Here is an 18201-nt window from a genome sequence, read left to right as displayed (position 1 = left end):
CCCTGCTGCAAATATAGCTTGTTGGTGGAAAATACCTGCTTTCTCCTTTCCTTGACTCCTCATCATTTGGTACATCAAGGACCAGTTCCTTATCCCTTACCGGCAGGGTTGACATTCAAAATATTTAATAATGCTAAGTACCAGTACACATCAATCAGAAAAGACACCTAATGTAAGTCCAGATCCTGGCTGCTACATAGGATCAAGATCCTGGGGGCCCCCTGTGGTATAAATTGTTAAACACTTTAGTGGCTGGATTGTGGAAAAGCCCCAGGGGAGGAACCTGATCAGCTAGGATAATGCAGACATTCAAGGCAGAGGCTATTTAGCAACAAGTATTTCCATATTTTAATACATGCATTGGCAACACTAGTACATACTAACTGAATATGAGCCCTGCTTACAACCCTTCCACCAGGATCCTTAACAGCTCTCAACCTTCTGCTCCCGGATCATCTGCCTTATGATTCCCCTTTCAACTTTAAACCTTTCAATAATGCTGCTTTCTTGTCTAGTTCTACCAGGAATACCCCTTACCATAAAATCCATTTTTTTTTCTCAGAACCTAGTTCTGAGTTCCCTTGAAACACTGAGACAGAAATTGCATATTCTCTTTTGGTGGACTGTTCATTCCTGAATATGACTGTATCATTTCGTTTCACCCTAGTGGGCTTTATAAAATGAGAATCCAGATTTATGCAGAAAATAAGAGGTATTTCTCTGCTGTGGGCAGATTTAAAATAAGCTTTCTTCAAAATGGCAAGCTCCTTTGGTACGTTTTGTTTGCTTAAAATAACTTTGTTTCTGGCTGGACATGGTGGCTCACGCCTTTAATCTCAGCACTTTGGGAGGCTGAGGTGGGCAGATCACAAGGTCAGGAGTTCGAGAGCAGCCTGGCCAATATGGTGAAACCCTGTCTCTACTAAAAATACAAAAAAAACAAGCCAGGTATGGAGGCACACACCTGTACACCCAGCTACTCGGGTGGCTGAGGCAGGAGAATTGCTTGAAGCTGGGAGGCAGAGGTTGTAGTGAGCCAAGATCGTGCCACTGCACTCCAGCCTGAGTGATAGAGCTAGACTTCATCTCAAACAATAAATAAATAAATAACTTTGTTTCTTTATTACACAGTATATAATAGAAAAATAGAAAATACAATCACTTGTAATCTTCTACTTCTTTCAGATATTGACTTTATTTATGTCTATTCGTCTATCTATATGTATGTATATAAAGTGAATGTTACACTTTATATATAAACCCTTTTAGGATAAAGTTGTATCTATATTCATTGTCAGTGTGAGATGCACCAAAGTATGGCCATATTTAGCTAAATAAAAAATTTCTTCTTCCTAGAGACAATAGCTTTATTTGGATTTTAGTGAATATATCAAACACTATCAATGTGAAGTTGCTTTGACATCAAATGAAAAGTCCTGTCGTAGTGCTACTCAATATGTTTTGGATGATCATCTTCAGATACAAAAGCATATCATGAGTTCAGAGCCCCATGAATTCATTTTTAAACCTTGGGACTTGGAGTACATTTGAACTCAAATTCAGTAATGCCCTTAGATCAACTTGAACTGACAAATGCTTTAGAAGAAAGAGGAATAAAGCAATTTGATGAAAATCACACTGTGCAGTGCCTTGTCACTCCAGATATTTCACTTTTACATTAAATTTTTTTCAATTAATTTAAAGGTAACTGCTATATGCCAGATATTCAGGCTATTCATCATTATTATTCATTTATTTATATGCAGCACTGTCATTTCCAAGGACATAATTCTTAAGGAAACATAATTACTCTAAACCTATCTACTTGCTTATATAAAACTTTGTGAAATCTTTTTCCTAGAAAGAAAGTTAAACGTTGGTTGAGAGAATGTTCACCTGGGACCTCTACATACCAGGCACACTTGGGCCTGTATTCCTTGTCCCCTCATGCCTACCAGGCTCCTTGTCCTGAGCCCCAGGAGCCTCAGGTTTGTAGAGCATTGTTCCAAGCATAACAAAATCTCAACAAAAATTTGCTGATGGAAGGTGGCTTCCAGATAAAAAGAACAATGCATGCTATGAAAGATGTGAGAAACACTACTACACTGGCACATGAATTAAGTAAAGACAAATGCCCATTGAAACATCCTGCAGCCACTCCCCTCATCCACTTCGTTTGACAAGAACATAGAATCACAGACTCAAAAGTATAAAAAAGCTTACAACAGGAAGAGACTTTGGAGCTAATGCTGTCCATTATTTTGTAGGTAATAAAACTAAGACCCAGAGATTCACTTCACTTGACAACCCCGGGGCAAAGAAGTACCCAGAGCCCACTGGTCATGACTTACCATAGGGTCTGTACCCCATGAGTGAAGAGTGGGGTACAGAACGAATCCACAGATGGAGCACTGTGGAGGTCACTGACAAACTCCCCAGTCTACTGCCATATTTACAATGTCTAGCAATTCCCATCTACGAAATCACCTCCTTTGCTTCATTCAAAGCTCACTTTAAACTTTGACTCCTCTAAAAATGTTTATTAGAAAAACATAAGGTTAATGTAATTTTTAAGGTAAAATTAACACAAGTCAAACACATTACTAATAATCTGGATTTTTACACTTTCAGGTAAACAAAAGTTAACATCCTCTGCATCTGGAATCCTACATCAAACTCCCATGGAGTAAATTTAACGAATTTAAAATGTTTAGAAGGTAGTCACATGAAGTGTACAGCACATTGTGGTTGGTCAATGCTTTTGCAATCAGTCCAACATTTGCCTCTAAGTGTTGGGCAACCACAAACTCCATTTTTCTTGGAAGACAGTTCAGTGGTTCTCCAACTCAATTTAGTCTGCTGCTGGCTGCTATTTGACTATGTGGTCAAAACTTTCGCTTTCATTCACCTCATACAGAAATCAGGCTGATAATCTTAACATTTCCTCTAACAGGAAAAGTAACTGACATGTGATGATGTATCAGTAATGAAGCATGAAGATTACCCTACTTAACATACTTAAATGGTTCCCCAGAGCCTACAGGATAAAGTCCAGACTCCTTTAACTGGCTATCATGGATCTTCAGAATCTGAATCTCGTTTATCTTTCTAGTACCATTTCTCAATCCTCCTCCTTCTTACTCTCTGGCCCAGGCATGCTGAACTATTCTTACCTCTCTGGAAAAGTCAAATGCTCTAGATATACTCTCTTGACATTTAACTGGCTAGTTCCTACTCACACTACAAAGGTCCATTTAGTGGCCTGCATCCATTTGGAGCCCTATCATAATTAAATCAAGCACGCCCTAAATGCAGGAACAGTCAACCCACTTACAGTGAGACACCTCTCACATCAACATTTGCCTTTCTTCACTAATTGCTTGGTAAAATAGTTTATACTGATGACCTCCACTTTTTTTTTTATCATCTAATAATTTCTAAACCCTTTGTAAACTTGCCTTCCCTAGTATCATTCAACTTTTTTGAAGGCTGATAGTGTCCTCATAATCATTTATTTCATTGGCAATAGTTTTTGCAAATACTAAGCCTCCTTACATTCTCTAGAGCTATCAAGATGCTAGTCACCCAGTCACATTTTCCCTTTCTTTTCTTTCTGTGACATAAAGTTATTCTGGGTCTCTTATTCTGATTGTTCCTACACTGACTCCACTTCTTTTTCTTTCACTTTTTCTTCTTTCCTGATTCTCTTTCTCTGATTGTTCCTTCATTGGCTCCACTATCATTCACTGGCTCCACATCTTCCTCTGATTAAAGGTATTCTTCTGGGTTCATTAGATTAAAAACATCAGCAATAGGATGCCTCCCACTCCCTCAATTCAACAAACGCATTTGTGTATCCAGTTGATTCTAGCTTCTCAGGGAAAAAAGGAGAAATTACAATCCAGCAAAAAAAGATGTTAATATCATTAAATATAACTTAGGTTCATATCTCAGGTCTGTCAGTCATGAGCAATGTGGCATGAGGTATACTACTTAACCAATTCAGGCCTCTGTTTTTCATCTATAAACTGGAGAAAATAATGCCTATCTTTTAGTATTACTTTATGAATTGCAGTACGCAAGGTACACATTCCAATGGCAGGCAGGCACATAGTGGGCATTTAATAAAAATTTTTCCTTATTACTGTTATTTCCACACTCACTTCCACCAAACTTGTATAGTCTGTTTCAACTTCTTTTAATGTGTCATACACACCAACAAAAGACAAACCATCTAGAGTACAGATATAAACAGGTTTCCTTTCTGGCCCAGTAAGTCCCAACTGCTTGACTCAAAGCTCAATTTCTCCCAACTTAAAAATCCCCAGATTCTAGCCCCAACCTTCTTCTTCAACCTTCTCCCTCACCGTTCTTCTAACTGAATACCATTCTCCAAACAAATTGGACCTTTTTTGGTTCTCAAACATGCCGTATACTCTTCACCTCAAAGTCCACCTCAGATTCTACCTCCTTTATGAAACTTATCTCCCCAGCTGGATATTTTATCTTCAGAGTATTTTATTGGTACTTCTCTCAGAAGGTACTCATATTCTGCCTGGTATTCAATTATTTGTGCATAAATAACCTTTCCTGCTTATAAATTGTAACCCCTTTGAAGGGAGAAACTAGGTTCTTATTCATGCTAGTACTTACCACTTAGCTAAGTGATAACACATGTATATTTAAAAATAATAAACAAGGCTGGGTGTGGTGGCTCAAGCCTGTAATCCCAGCACTTTGGGAGGCCGAGGCAGGCAGATCACCTGGGGTCAGGAGTTCAAGATCAGCCTGGCCAACATGGTGAAATCCCATCTCTTCTAAAACTACAAAAATCAGCCGGGTGTGGTGGCGTGCACCTGTAGTCCCAGCTACTGGGGAGACTGAGGCAGGGGAATCGCTTGAACCCGGGAGGTGGAGGTTGCAGTGAGCCGAGATGGCGCCACTGCACTCCAGCCTGGGTGACAATGTGAGACACCATCTCAAGATAAATAAATAAATACAAATAAAATAAAATAATAAACAAAAAACCCTGACTCTTTCTCAAGGAATTATTTTCCTCAACTTCTTATGAAGAGGTAGAAATAGGGTGGGAAGGGAACGGTATATATAGGGTACTTACAGAGGCACTGCAACCTGAATTCCCACTTGGAATTCTCCCAGCTGCTACAAAAAGGCAGGGCTGAAATAGCTATCATAGAAATTGACTAGGTAAGACTTTAAGATCTGTTAATCAATTGCAGTCAACCTCTTGGGAAACCCTTTACCAATCTGCTAAGCTTGTCTGTATTTCTTTTCTTCCCAACGGTTATTTTTCCTAACCTTCCAGTCTCCTCTAAACCAAGTAAAAAAAAGATTTTAATTTAAACCCACAGTCAAACGCATAGTGAAATACACGTGTATATTTAATGTTATGTATTAGTTCCTATTTAATAATTTTATTTCTTTAAAATTTATTTCAACCAAAATCCAACACCAAATTCTATGGGTAATATCTTAAGGCAGCAACTAGTATAGTGCTTTGTATATAGTACACATTCAGTATGTAATGGTTAAAAGAGTGAATTTACAGTCTACAATTGCAGGACTTAATTTTGGCTAATTGCACTGGAAAACATGAGAAAAGATATAGTCCAAGTAAGAATGACACTTGGGGGTTCAGGCCCGCAACACCAGCTAGGTAGACCCTTAGGTGCCCAGTGGTATACAAAGATTTAAGTATTCCCAGCTGAGCCCCTTGACAATAGAGATCCATCATTTTATTTTGTATTACTTAGTACTGTGCCAAATCCAAAAATACTCTCTCAAGTGCAAGAGTATCCAGGAATTAGAAATATTGAAAGTTCCACTATTCAAGCAAATTAGGTATAGTTCATATAATTTTTTCAACTCAGGATCCTCAGTCACTCCATACAGTAAGCAAAGTATGCAATTATTAGAATTATTAGTCTCAATTTACATAAGATCACACTGCTGGCACTAAACTCCAGTTCCAGACTCTTTTTTCCACTATTGAATGCCACAGAAACATAAAAAGAAAAAAACGTAAGGATCTTTAGAAACTATGTAACTGGATTTTTTTTTAAGATGATGAAAACTGAGGCCCATGAAGAGAGTCACATTAGCTCAAGGCTCCTACTAAAGCCAAATAATTTCGTGCAAAATCATCTCCCTCTGATTATCATTATCTACACACACAAATATATAATTTTTCTTTTTGCCTTTCTGAAAATCTGGAGGTCTGAAAAGACTTTACGATCTCTCTCAAGTTAAAGATACACGTTTGTACGTGTAACCAGAGGGCAAGTTTTATATGGTCCACATGTTTTCTTAAAAAAAAAAAAAAAAAAGGAACTACAGGAGATGTGCAGTGTGTGTGATAAGCAAATGTCCTCGAACTTTATTGTGTAGTGTAACACCTATGGCACAGGTCCTTAGAATTCAGCCACATTAATGAAGAGAGATTTTTACGTAGTAGAAAGAGCACAAACTTTGAGGTTTTTTGTTTTGAGACAGTCTTGCTCTGTTGCCCAGGCTGGAGCGCAGGGGCGCCATCTCAGCTCACTGCAGCCTCCACCTCCTGGGTTCTAAGCGAGTCTCCTGTCTCAGCCTCTGGAACAGCTTGAATTACAGGCGCCCGCCACCACGCCCAGCTAATTTCGTATTTTTAATAGAGACGGAGTTTCACTATGTTGGCCAGGCTGGTCTCGAACTCCTGACCTCAGGTGATCCACCCGTTTCGGCCTCCCAAAGTGCTGGGATTACAGGCGTGAGCCACCGCGCCCGGCCCAACTTTGAGGTTTTATCTACCACTTACTATGCAGTCTTGGCTAGAACACTTAACTTCTTTGAGCCCGAGTTTCCTCATCATTAAATGGAGATAATTCAGGTTTGATGTGAAGATTTGAGAGGAAGGTATGGCTGGCACACTGCTGAAGATCGATAAATATTTGTTGGATGAATAACACAGCCAGCCGATGCTCAACAAAAGACATACACACAAACACACACACGGTTGGGTAGTTGCCGTCTCCCGGGGAGCTCCAGAAGTGGAAGCTGTCAGCCCTCCCTCTGACTTCAGAAGCCTGAAGCTAAGCCCGCAGCCCGGTGAGTCTCTTCGCGGCCTTAATCAGTGCCCGGGCCAGGGCCTGCAGAGAACTCTCCGGGCCTCGCACCAAGCCCCAAGAACACACTGGAGACTCGTTTCGCCTTCTCCCTCGAGGTTCCCCGCTCCAGGGCCAGAGTCCGAGGAAGCCCGATAGCGGTTCTCGGCCTCCGAAACACAACGACAGCACTGGGGAGCTTGCCCTGCAGTTAGCGTCTAGCCGGGATTAGGCACTTCGTTTTCCTCATCGTTTCAATCTCTATCTTCTGGTCGGGATCCAAGCTTAGCTGCACCAGGTCACAGCCCTCAGTGGTGTAGGCCACACCCCTCCTTCCCGGCGGCCTCAGGTCCACTACCAGCTGGCTGGAAGGCCACGTTGCCTAGGAAACTGGGGCGGGGCTTGGGAAACGACGGTCCTGCGCGCAGTTTGCGCAGGCGCTCCGGCCCTGGCCTCTGACTATCGCGAGAATCGTCTCCCGGAAGCTCCACGTCAGTCAGTCTGACGGTCAGTGGATCGGTGGGTTTCTCTCAGGGCCTGAGTAGCCGGTGACAAACGAGGGTTCCCGGGATCGGACCGACACAGCCATGGTAGGTCCAAAACCCGTAGAAGGGAGCGGGATCCCATAGGTTACGGCCGATTCCTGGAGCTTCTGGACTGAGGGCCGCGTTAAGCAGTGGTCTGGGCTCCCGCTGCGGCCGCCGCCTCAGGCCTTGCGAGGTCTTGGTCCACTTTGATTCCAGGAAGGGAGAAGGCGGTGGGGCCCAGGGGACCGGGGTGATTTGGGGAGGCAATGCCTGCTACTGAGGGATTCTGTCTCCCCTGGCGCTTGTGGCGCTTGCCAGAGCTCCTGCAGTCTGCAGCGGGATCAGTGGTGTCGGGAAACACAGAAGCCGAATGTGTTGAATTCCGTAGGAGGCTTTGGTAAAACTAAAGTTTGCCTTTAAAATGGTGGTAGTTAATCTACACTCCTGTTGGGCTTATTCCGGGGATAGTGTGTGCTGGCTACAAACTATAAACAAGCAAAGAAGCCAAAAACAAATGTATATGGAGTCAAAAGTGGAATTTCAAATGCTTTGATATCTCAGCTGTTCGGTTTCTAAGGGGAGAAGAAGGGTTGGGAGGAAGGGGGTGCTGTTTATAACACTGGCTGGTGTGCTTTTATGCATTTGCAAATCCAGTGGCTGGTAAGAATAGTAATTGTTAGAGCACTTTGTTATTATCACCATAACCCTAAAAAATGCCCTAGACTAGTTTGCACAAGAGTGTTATAATAATAAGGAAAGAAAACAATAGTGTAAGAATATCTTCCGTCTCTATTGAAAATGCAAAAAAAGAAAAAAAAATTAGCCGGGCGTGGTGGCGGGCGCCTGTAGTCCCAGCTACTTGGGAGGCTGAGGCAGGAGAATCGCTTGAACCCGGGAGGCGGAGGCTGCAGTGAGCCGAGTTCGCACCACTGCACTCCAGCCTGGGGCAGAGCGAGACTCCGTCTCAAAAAAAAAAAAAAAAAAAAACGTGTTATGAAGCACAGAATCAAACATTTTGGAGCTTGAAGACGCTAGGGATTAAGTCCCTCATCTTCAGTTAAAAAATTTTTTTAAATTATGTTTCCACAAGGTTAATTGTGGCAAAGTTGGAACTAGAAACAGAGGAAAAAGTTAGGAATACTCCCAGAGAAAATGCACAGAGAAACAAACATTTTTGCCTAAAATTTAGTGCATTCATTCACAGACACCCCCCCCCCCCATCCATGGACCTTCTTTTTTTTTTTTTTAATTTGTTTTATAAAAAATATGGAACACTTCACGGATTTGCGTGTCATACTTGCTCAGGGGCCACGCTAATCTTCTCTCTGTATGTGCTGCTGAAGCTAGTACCATCCCTGGACTTTCTTGGGCACCCAGGTTACAGTCCCTGAACAAGACCTCAAGCCTCTTAATTAGAGCACTTCATATTACTAACTACCTGCTCTAGTTTGGGTCTGCTGTGGTTGCAGTAATGGACGTTTTTGGAAAAGGCTCTTGGATCTGCCTAATTTCATTTTCTTTTGCTGTCTTTACATTTACCAGTGTATTTATATAATGAAATATTGCCTTCATTCTTTATATATTTTAAATCCTTTGTGGAAAATACAAAACGTGAATTTATTCATTTGTACATTTACCATAGAATATTTAGTGTGTGCCATGCACTTTACACTTTGCTAAACATGGCTGCCTAATTCTCACAGCAGCTGGGAGATAGAATTATATGTTTGTGAAGTGGTTACTGTAGGTCAGGCACTGCTCTAACTGGTTAACTCTGAATTTAATTCTTACAGCACTAAGAGGTTGATAATAATAATATTCCTGTTTTACATAAGTCAAACTTGAAAGAGGTTAAGTAAATTTGCCCACTATTGCACATCTGAAATGAGTGGTGGAACTGAAATTTAAATCCATCATGGCTTTCTAGTCTTGTGTTATGGTATCTGTCCTTAAACCGCCATACTCAAATATATAAGGTGATCTGGAGATAAAGACATGTATAAGCAATGACCCTGGCTTTAAGGAGGATCTACTCTAGAAAGCAAGAAAAGATGTGTACACAAGTGTACCATGAACAGTTAAAATGAAATCCTATAGGATTCTCTAGGAAACAATGCTTCAGGCTAGGGTTAACTAGAAAGGTCTTACTGGTGGCAGTAGCATTTAAGCTGAGTCCTAAATGCATCCAGCTTTTGGAAGATGGAGGGATATATTTAAAGTTGAGGATACAGTGTGAGCATCCTAATCATCTTTGTCCCAAAGTACCTAGTACATTGTCTTATTCAAAATAGTCACTTAACTGTTGGGAGAAATATTATCACAAGAACCCTTGCCTGTTCGTTCATTCGTACGTTCGTTCTTTCTTTCTTTCTCTTTTCTTTTCTTTCCTTCCTTCCTTCTTTCCTTCTTTCTTTCTTTCTTGACAGAATCTCACTCTGTCGCCCAGGCTGGAGTACAGTGGTGCAATCGTGGCTGACTGCAACCTCCACCTCCCAGGTTCAAGTGATTCTCCAGCCTCAGCCTGCCGAGTAGCTGGGACTGCAGGCGTGCACCACCACGTCCAGCTAATTTTTTTTTTTTTTTTTTTGTATTTTTAGTAGAGATGGGGTTTCACCATGTTGGCCAGGCTGGTCTCAAACTCCTGACTTCAGGTGATCCTCCTGCCTCAGCTTCCCAAAGTGCTGAGATTACAGGCATGAGTCACCACGCCTGGCTGCCTGTTCTTTTTTAAACTGAGATTTGTGCTTTGGGAGTATGTAGAGGTTTACTGGGGTTGCTCAGAGTTCCTTGGCCCAACTTATGGAGCATCACTTTTACTCAATAATCAATAATTTAAAATATTTTAAAGTAAAATGTTCACAGTTTATAAGTATCCAATTTCCTCATTACTGGAGGAAAATTGTGAGATATGCTGGCTTATATGAAAATCCTTACCATGGTTCCTGCCTGGTACATAATAGACTCTTCATACCTGTTGACTCCATAGAGATTTAAAAAGAAGTTAAAATTTGTAATAGTAATTTATGGGGCAGAATTCAAAAATGAAGTAAAAAGCCTTGATTTTGGGAACTAGCAAGGAATGTGAAGATGATGACTTGAAAGTAGAAATTGGAGCTGGGAGACCGAGGTGGGTGGATCACAAGGTCAGGAGAGAAGTTCGAGACCAGCCTGGCCAATATGGTGAAACCCTGTCTCTAAATATACAAAAATTAGCTGGACGTGGTGGTAGGCACCTGTAGTCCGCAGCTACTCGGGAGGCTGAGGCAGAATCGCTTGAACCTGGGAGGTGGAGGTTGCAGTGAGCCGAGATCACACCACTGCCCTCCAGCCTGGGCGACAGAGCAAGACTCTGTCTCAAAAAAAAAAAAGAAAGAAAGTAGAAAATTGGAGAGAGGAAGGAATTGATGACAGTGAAAACATTTTTGAGGAAATTGAAGAGAAGAGCCAGAGAACTCTGATCTTTTAAAGTAAGAGGTAAAGGTTGTTGCTGAAAGTGAAGGAGGCTTGGATAGAGCAAGACTTGAAGTAGTCAATGACCCAAATTTGATAAAAATCCCCAAAAAAGATGAGTAAAAGCATTGTGAGGTGTTTTGTCTCAGGAAGTTATCTCTGCTAAATCTTCTTTTTATATTAAAAAGTAACCTTAAATTTCTGTCCCATTCATGATCATCATAGAAGATCACAGCAATAAAGATTTGACAGTAACTCAACTTGCCAAATGAGCTTTTAGGTTGTGTTTAAGACCTGTTGAAGGGGAAATATATTTTAAATCAGTCTTTTCTCAGCATGCCTCCTAGAGAGAATTAAGCCCACTGCCCTAAGATATCATTGTATATAATAAATTAACTTTTCTCCTAGAATGGCATTTTTTGGAGAATGGAGAAAATAGTTATACAAATAATTATCTGTTCTGTAATTCAAAGGAAGAATTTGGCTTGAAAATGCTATTATAAACGATTCATATTTTCTGACTTGAGAGAATGTTTTTATTTTTGTTTTAAATTGTTCCAATTTTCATTAAGTTTCTGTAATTTAAATCCATTAAAATATTTCAAACATTCCCATTTGACACCAAAGGCCATCATGCACAGGGATATAACCCTTATTGATCACACATTACATTACCTAGCATTTACTAGTATTTTTGCCAAGATAAATCTACCACTTTTCTCCAAAGAACTCAGTATTATGCTTTATGGTTACTAGGACCTCATGAATAACACTTCTTCAGAATATTTCCTGATATGACACTATTGACCTGGGCACAAAATTGTGATTTGTGAATCAATGATTTAAATTTCATTGGCCAGGCGCAGGGGCTCACGCCTGTAATCCTAGCACTTTGGGAGGCCGAGGCGGGCGGATCACAAGGTCAGGAAATCAAAACCATCCTGGCTAACACGGTGAAACCCCATCCCTACTGAAAACACAAAAAATTAGCTGGGCATGGTAGCATGCGCCTGTAGTCCCAGCTACTCGGGAGGCTGAGGCAGGAGAATCGCTTGAACCCGGGAAGCAGAGGTTTCAGTGAGCAGAGATTGGCGCCACTGCACTCCAGCCTGGGCGACAGAGCGAGACTTCGTCTCAAAAAAAAAAAAAAAAGTAAATTTATTTACTAGATAATTATATGAACTAGAGGTTCTCAAAATGTGGTCTGCGATTCCTTAAGAGTCCCTAATACTCTTTTAGGAGGTCCACAAATTAAAATTATTTTCTTAACAGTGAGACGCTGTTGGCACCTTTCACAATGTTGATATTTGCACTGATGGTGTAAAAGTAGTGGAAGGAAAAACTGCTAGTGAAGTGACACCAAATTGTACTGTTAGTATATTCTTCATTGTGACACAGTTTTTTAAAAAGTCAGTTTCACTTAAGAATGTCATTGATGAAACAGTAAAAATTTTATTGCCTCTCCACACTTGAGTATGCATCTTTTAAATTCTGTGTGGTGAAATGGGGAGTATGCATAAAGCAGTTCTACTGCATACTGAAGTATGGTAAAGGGGAAACACTTGTACCGTTTTTAAGTTGTGAGCTTTACTGGAAACAATGACTGAGAAACTCTGCTTATTCAGACTTGAATATTTGGTAGACATTTTTTAAAAACCTGAAAGGTTGGCTGGTCCCTGACAGTATTTGTTGCTAATGATAAAATTAAAGCTTTCAAGTGAAAGTTCGAATTTTGAAAAACTCACTGAACTTGATGGATTTCCAATGCTTAAAGGCTTATCAGTTGAAGTAGGTGGTGAAATTAGTGAATGTGTAATTTTTTTAATAAAGTATAATGATGTTGTTAGCATCTAGAAGATGTGCATAATTCAGTGAACCAGCATTTTCCAAATGACCAATGCTTAATGTTAGAAAAACATGCATGAGAGAAAGACCCATTCAAAGTATGGACTAAACCAATGGATTTTAATGTAACAAAGTATAAACAGCTTATTGATACGGTTTCAGATTTTACCTTGCAAGTAGCCTTTAAGAAACTACCACTTCTCGAATTTTGAAGAATTTCAAGTAATGAAAAAGCTATTAAGATACTCCTCACTTTCCAACTAAGTATCTGTGAGACCAGGCATTCTTTTGTAGACATTAACCAAAACAACATATCACAACATATCGAAGGCAGAAGCAGATAATGAGAAACCATCTGTCTTCTGTTAAGTCAGATTATAAAGAGTTTTGCAAAAATGTAAAATATTGCCATTCTTTTCACTAAATTTTTTTGAAAACATAGTTATTTTTCATAAAAACATGTTATTTTAGTTAACATGTACTGGATTTTTGTTATTTGAAAATGAATTAATATATAAATATTTTGAAGTTGTCTCAGGTTTAATTTTTAGCATGGTAACATGCCAATAGCTAAAACTCACATAAACAAAAGCTCTTTGGGGTCCTCAAAATGTTTAAGGACTATAAAGGAATCCTTAGAGCAAAAAGCTTGAAGACCACTGCTGTAAATCTTAAAATGTTAAATATTCTCATTTTTTTGATGTGTAAATGAAGAAATAAGTGCTTAGACTTGAAACTGTTTCAAAAGCTTAGCAAAGTAGTGGCTGAATTGTTTTGTAGGCCTATTCATGCACTGTATTTAGTTAAAATCTCAAACGTATTTTATTTGGCTTAGCAATTTAATTTTTTTAATGTTTCTTTTTAGCCTCTGCGACTTGATATCAAAAGAAAGCTAACTGCTAGATCTGATCGAGTTAAGAGTGTGGATCTGCATCCTACAGAGCCATGGATGTTGGCAAGTCTTTACAATGGCAGTGTGTGTGTTTGGAATCATGAAACACAGGTAGGAATTTTTCAGGACTTTATTAGAAATAAAATACTATGTTAGACTGTGCTTATAGTGAAAGAGAAGAAATACTATAACAGAATCCAGAAGCTATATGCAAACTGCTTTCTCAAGTTGGTACAAAGTATTTTAAATATGAAGGAACTAACATTTATGAGGGGATAGTTTGTAGGAGAAACTGTCCTGGGTATGTTATATACAATATTTAAATATAACAGCTCTGACTTAGGTAGTATTAGCTCTTTTTTGAAATTGAGAAAACTGATGGTATTATAGAATCACTTGCTAAAGTATTTAATTGTTAGTTTTCCATTCAGTGAATACTCTATCTTAAGAATGATCTTTTTAAATTTATTTTTCTCCCAAATGCCCAATGTAATGATACACAGATAAATCTTTTACTCAGCCATATAGATTATATCAGGGAAATATTTATAGTCAGCTTTTGATTATACACACATCTTACAGATTGTCTGCCTAAATACTTGACTTATTCTCTTTCACCTGAGTAAATAACATATCCTTCAAATTAGTTTGTCTCATATTTTCTAGTCCTCCTAGACCATATTTAAGAGTACAAAGTATATAGTTAGCACTATACCATACAGTTGTGTCTACTTATATAGTAATTATCCTTAACGTCCAAAGTTAAGTTCTTGAAATCCAGGTAAAATTCGCATTTGAGGAATTTAAAATGGCAAAATAGGATCAAGGAACCAAAGCCGGAAGTAAACCTAAAAACACCTTTATACTTTTAGAAAGAAATGACTGTACACTAAACTCATACCCTGTATTAGTCTGTTCTCACACTGCTGTAAAGAACTACCTGAGACTGGGTAATTTATGAAGGAAAGAGGTTTAATTGACTCACAGTTCCACAGGCTTAACAGGAAGCATGACTGGGAGGCCTCACGAAACTTAAAATTTTGGCAGCAGGTGAAGGGGAAGCAAGCACCTTCTTCACATGATGGCAGGAGAGAGAGAGCGAAGTGGGAAGTGCCACACACTTTTCAACCATCAGATCTCATGAGAAGTCACTATCACGAGAACAGCAAGGGGGAAATCCACCCCCATGATCCAATCACCTCCCACTAGGGCCCTCCTCCAATTCGACATGAGATTTGGGTGGGGATACAAATCCAAACCATATCATAGTCCATCAGTGACATTTTATACAAATTAACATTTTGTTTTCTGCTGTATCTCAGTACCTATAACATTACCTGGCACATAGTAAATGCTCAATAATTATTTGTTCAACAAATGAATAATATGCATTTCACTTATCACTAGTTCAGTATTTGTGTTCTCTACAATTTCAGATCTTTATCTTGTGAATTCTTTTTGCTTTGATGCAAATAACTGGTTTTTTTTTTTTTCCTTTTCGTTTAGTGCTTGAGGTGTTTAAAATATTTCTGATTTTATGTTTAACAGATATGTTGGTGTCCTCTCTCTCTGATTATTCCTAGGGATTCCCTCTTATCAACTACATTTACCTATCTCTCAGCTCTATCACTTGATCATCATATGTTCTAAAGCCCAGGCGTACTTTTCTTATCTTTCTCTAGGCTTTATTGTAATGTATCTCTGCTTTATCTACATTTCCACTTTGCCTCCTTTTTCTCTTCTCTACCTTTTTCTGCCCTATGACAGGACCCTCTGCTTCCCCTTTCATAATTCATCTCAGTGGTAGTTTCATGTATAATTTCCTTCTTTCCTCTAAGAATGGAGGTTCTGTGAGGACAAGGATTCCCCTCATCTTATTTCCCACTGTTGGTCCAGTGCATGAGGCACTACCTGATGCACTGTCAGGCTCCTAGTAGATAGTAAGTCTTTGTTGAATGATTGATCTGTCTTTGATTCTCCCTGTTTTTTCCCTGTGTTTATATCACCAACAGTATTTACCACTCCTGTATTGAGAGCAAATTCTTGAGAGAGCCAAAAAGGTTTTTGGAAGTAAAAAGGTTTTTAGATGTACTTGAATTTCAAATAAGTAGATACTATATATTCTTTGAGGTGGTACATGCAGTGGTTTAAAAAAACATAGTATTTTAGGATTTGAAGCCAACTTGCTGATTAAATTATATAGGCAAGCCTTTTAACCGTGCTGAGCCTCCTTATTTATCTAAAGTGAAAATGATATTATTGCCTTGCCTACATCACAGGATTGTCAAAAAGATAAAATAAAATTAGATAAAATTGTGTATGAAACCTATAAAGTACCATATAAGTATTAGTCATTAGTTATACTTTCCTAATCTACGTTGAGTATTTGTATGTATTGCATGTGTAGCTTTTCTTACTCTTTATTTGCATCAGTCATAGCCCCTAACATGACGTTGAACCTTGGCTATTTGTTCTGCAGCTGCTTTATTTTTACTGCTCAGCAGATCCCTGGATTTGTTGGCTCCTCATGAGCTTTTGTGGATTTTTCTGCCATGTTATAGATTGCATGTTCTGTCTACTCTCAGTGTCTGTATTATAGTCAGCTGGTAGTGATTCTACAGGTTGGAATTGAAGTGCCTACTCATTCAGCCTTTGTCTAAAGAATCTTTGAACTCTGGCTTGAAAAGTCAGAGTAGGACAGTTCTTATGAACCGGTCCCTATTACTTTTTTAGTGCACATGGTTAATCAATCAGTAAGATTATATTGTGTTTCTTAGTTATTTCATTTTTGCTCTCTGATACAAAAAAGGTTTGGAAAATGATAGTTTGACTTTCAGACTTTTAAGAACAGGCATCAAAGAAGGAGAACAAAGAGGTACCATGATCTCTGCTCTTTCTAGGAGGGTCTCTACCTTTATCCTATGTGTATAATTCCATTCTGAGCAGCTTGGAGGAACATAGAAGTCACGGTGTTTTCATATTTTATTAAAAAGAAATAATAACATTTGTATGGAATCATATTGCTAAAGCATGCAAAAGAATTGTACCTTATTCATGAGTCACTTTTACGGGTTTCAATTTCAAAAAGACTGACTAGGTGCAGTGGCTCACGCCTGTAATCCCAGCACTTGGGAAGCTGAGACGGGTGGATCACTTGAGGCCAGGAGTTCGAGACCACCCTGGCCAACATGGTGAAACCCCGTCTGTACAAAAAATACAAAAATTTGCTTGGCACGGTGGCGCACACCTGTAATCCCAGCTACTTGGGTAACTGAAGCATGAGAATCACTTGAACCTGGGAGGCGGAGGTTGCAGTGAGCCAAGATTGTGCCACTGTACTGCACTTCAGCCTGGGTGACAGAGTGAGACTGTCTCAAAAAAAAAAAAAAAAAGAAAAAGAAAAAGAAACTAAGTGCTAATTCATTCAACAAATATTTATTACACACTAATTGTGTGCCAGCCACTGTTCTAGCCTCTGCCTATACAGTGTGAAAAATATTCCTGCCTTTGGAGAGCTTAGCAGGAAAGATTGGCACTAAACATAATTATGAGGTGCTACATTATGAAAGGGAAGTACAAGTTTCCATGGGTGGATTTTCAAGTCAGAGAGAACAAGAGCAGAGGTGAGGCTGGGAGCAGCCGAAGGTGACGCTGGAAAAGGGAGGGAAGGGCTGGAGCACAGAGGATCTGGAATACCATCTTGTGGATATTTGCTTTCTCTTATCTTTAAAAAGTGTTTTAATTTTGAATCTATTAAAAGATAGTTGGTCTTTTTTAAAAATTTGAATGTTGAGCTTTTATATTTTAGCCTGAGAATATATTAAAATGAGAAGTGATCTTAAAAATTGGATGTTTGAAATATAACAGATTAGATTTTGTGGTTATTTTCTTATAGCTCAATTTGTGTATTCTTGTTACATTTTAAAGACACTGGTGAAGACATTTGAAGTATGTGATCTTCCTGTTCGAGCTGCAAAGTTTGTTGCAAGGAAGAATTGGGTTGTGACAGGAGCGGTAAGTAATTAATATGCATCTCTATTCCCATTTTCTGAATTGGTCAATGATTATGTAAATTTGTTGCAGGATTTTGATTCCCGATTTTTTTTGTTATTTACAGCAATGTTTTGAAGCATAGACTTTATTCCTTGAGTCTGCGATATACTTTTTTTGTATAATTTACTTGATAACAGGGATGATGGTTTTAAAATTTCTGTTTCTAGGATGACATGCAGATTAGAGTGTTCAATTACAATACTCTGGAGAGAGTTCATATGTTTGAAGCACACTCAGACTACATTCGCTGTATTGCTGTTCATCCAACCCAGCCTTTCATTCTAACTAGCAGTGGTAAGAGATGACCTTTTTTGGTCATATGCGTCTCTTTGGG

General features: G+C 39.2%; 1 protein-coding gene and 1 pseudogene across 1 annotated transcript in view; one reads left to right on the top strand and one right to left on the bottom strand.

The window, feature by feature from the left end:
• Positions 1–7430: 7430 nt before the first annotated feature.
• Positions 7431–18201, top strand: part of COPB2 (COPI coat complex subunit beta 2) — a 32161-nt gene continuing 21390 nt past the window's right edge. Inside the window, exons 1-4 of the mRNA XM_054479738.2 lie at positions 7431–7690; positions 13788–13925; positions 17742–17828; positions 18035–18161. Coding sequence (XP_054335713.1) covers positions 7688–7690; positions 13788–13925; positions 17742–17828; positions 18035–18161 — 355 coding nt within the window. The 5' untranslated portion in view covers positions 7431–7687. The remainder of the gene's footprint in view (positions 7691–13787; positions 13926–17741; positions 17829–18034; positions 18162–18201) is intronic.
• On the bottom strand, positions 8888–8987 carry LOC129034371 (U6 spliceosomal RNA; annotated as a pseudogene).

The sequence above is a fragment of the Pongo pygmaeus genome, chromosome 2, assembly GCF_028885625.2.
Source record: "Pongo pygmaeus isolate AG05252 chromosome 2, NHGRI_mPonPyg2-v2.0_pri, whole genome shotgun sequence".
Classification (NCBI taxonomy): Eukaryota; Metazoa; Chordata; class Mammalia; order Primates; family Hominidae; genus Pongo; species Pongo pygmaeus.
The sequence above is the reverse complement of the archived record's forward strand: the minus strand, read 5'-3'. Positions and strand labels throughout refer to the sequence as shown.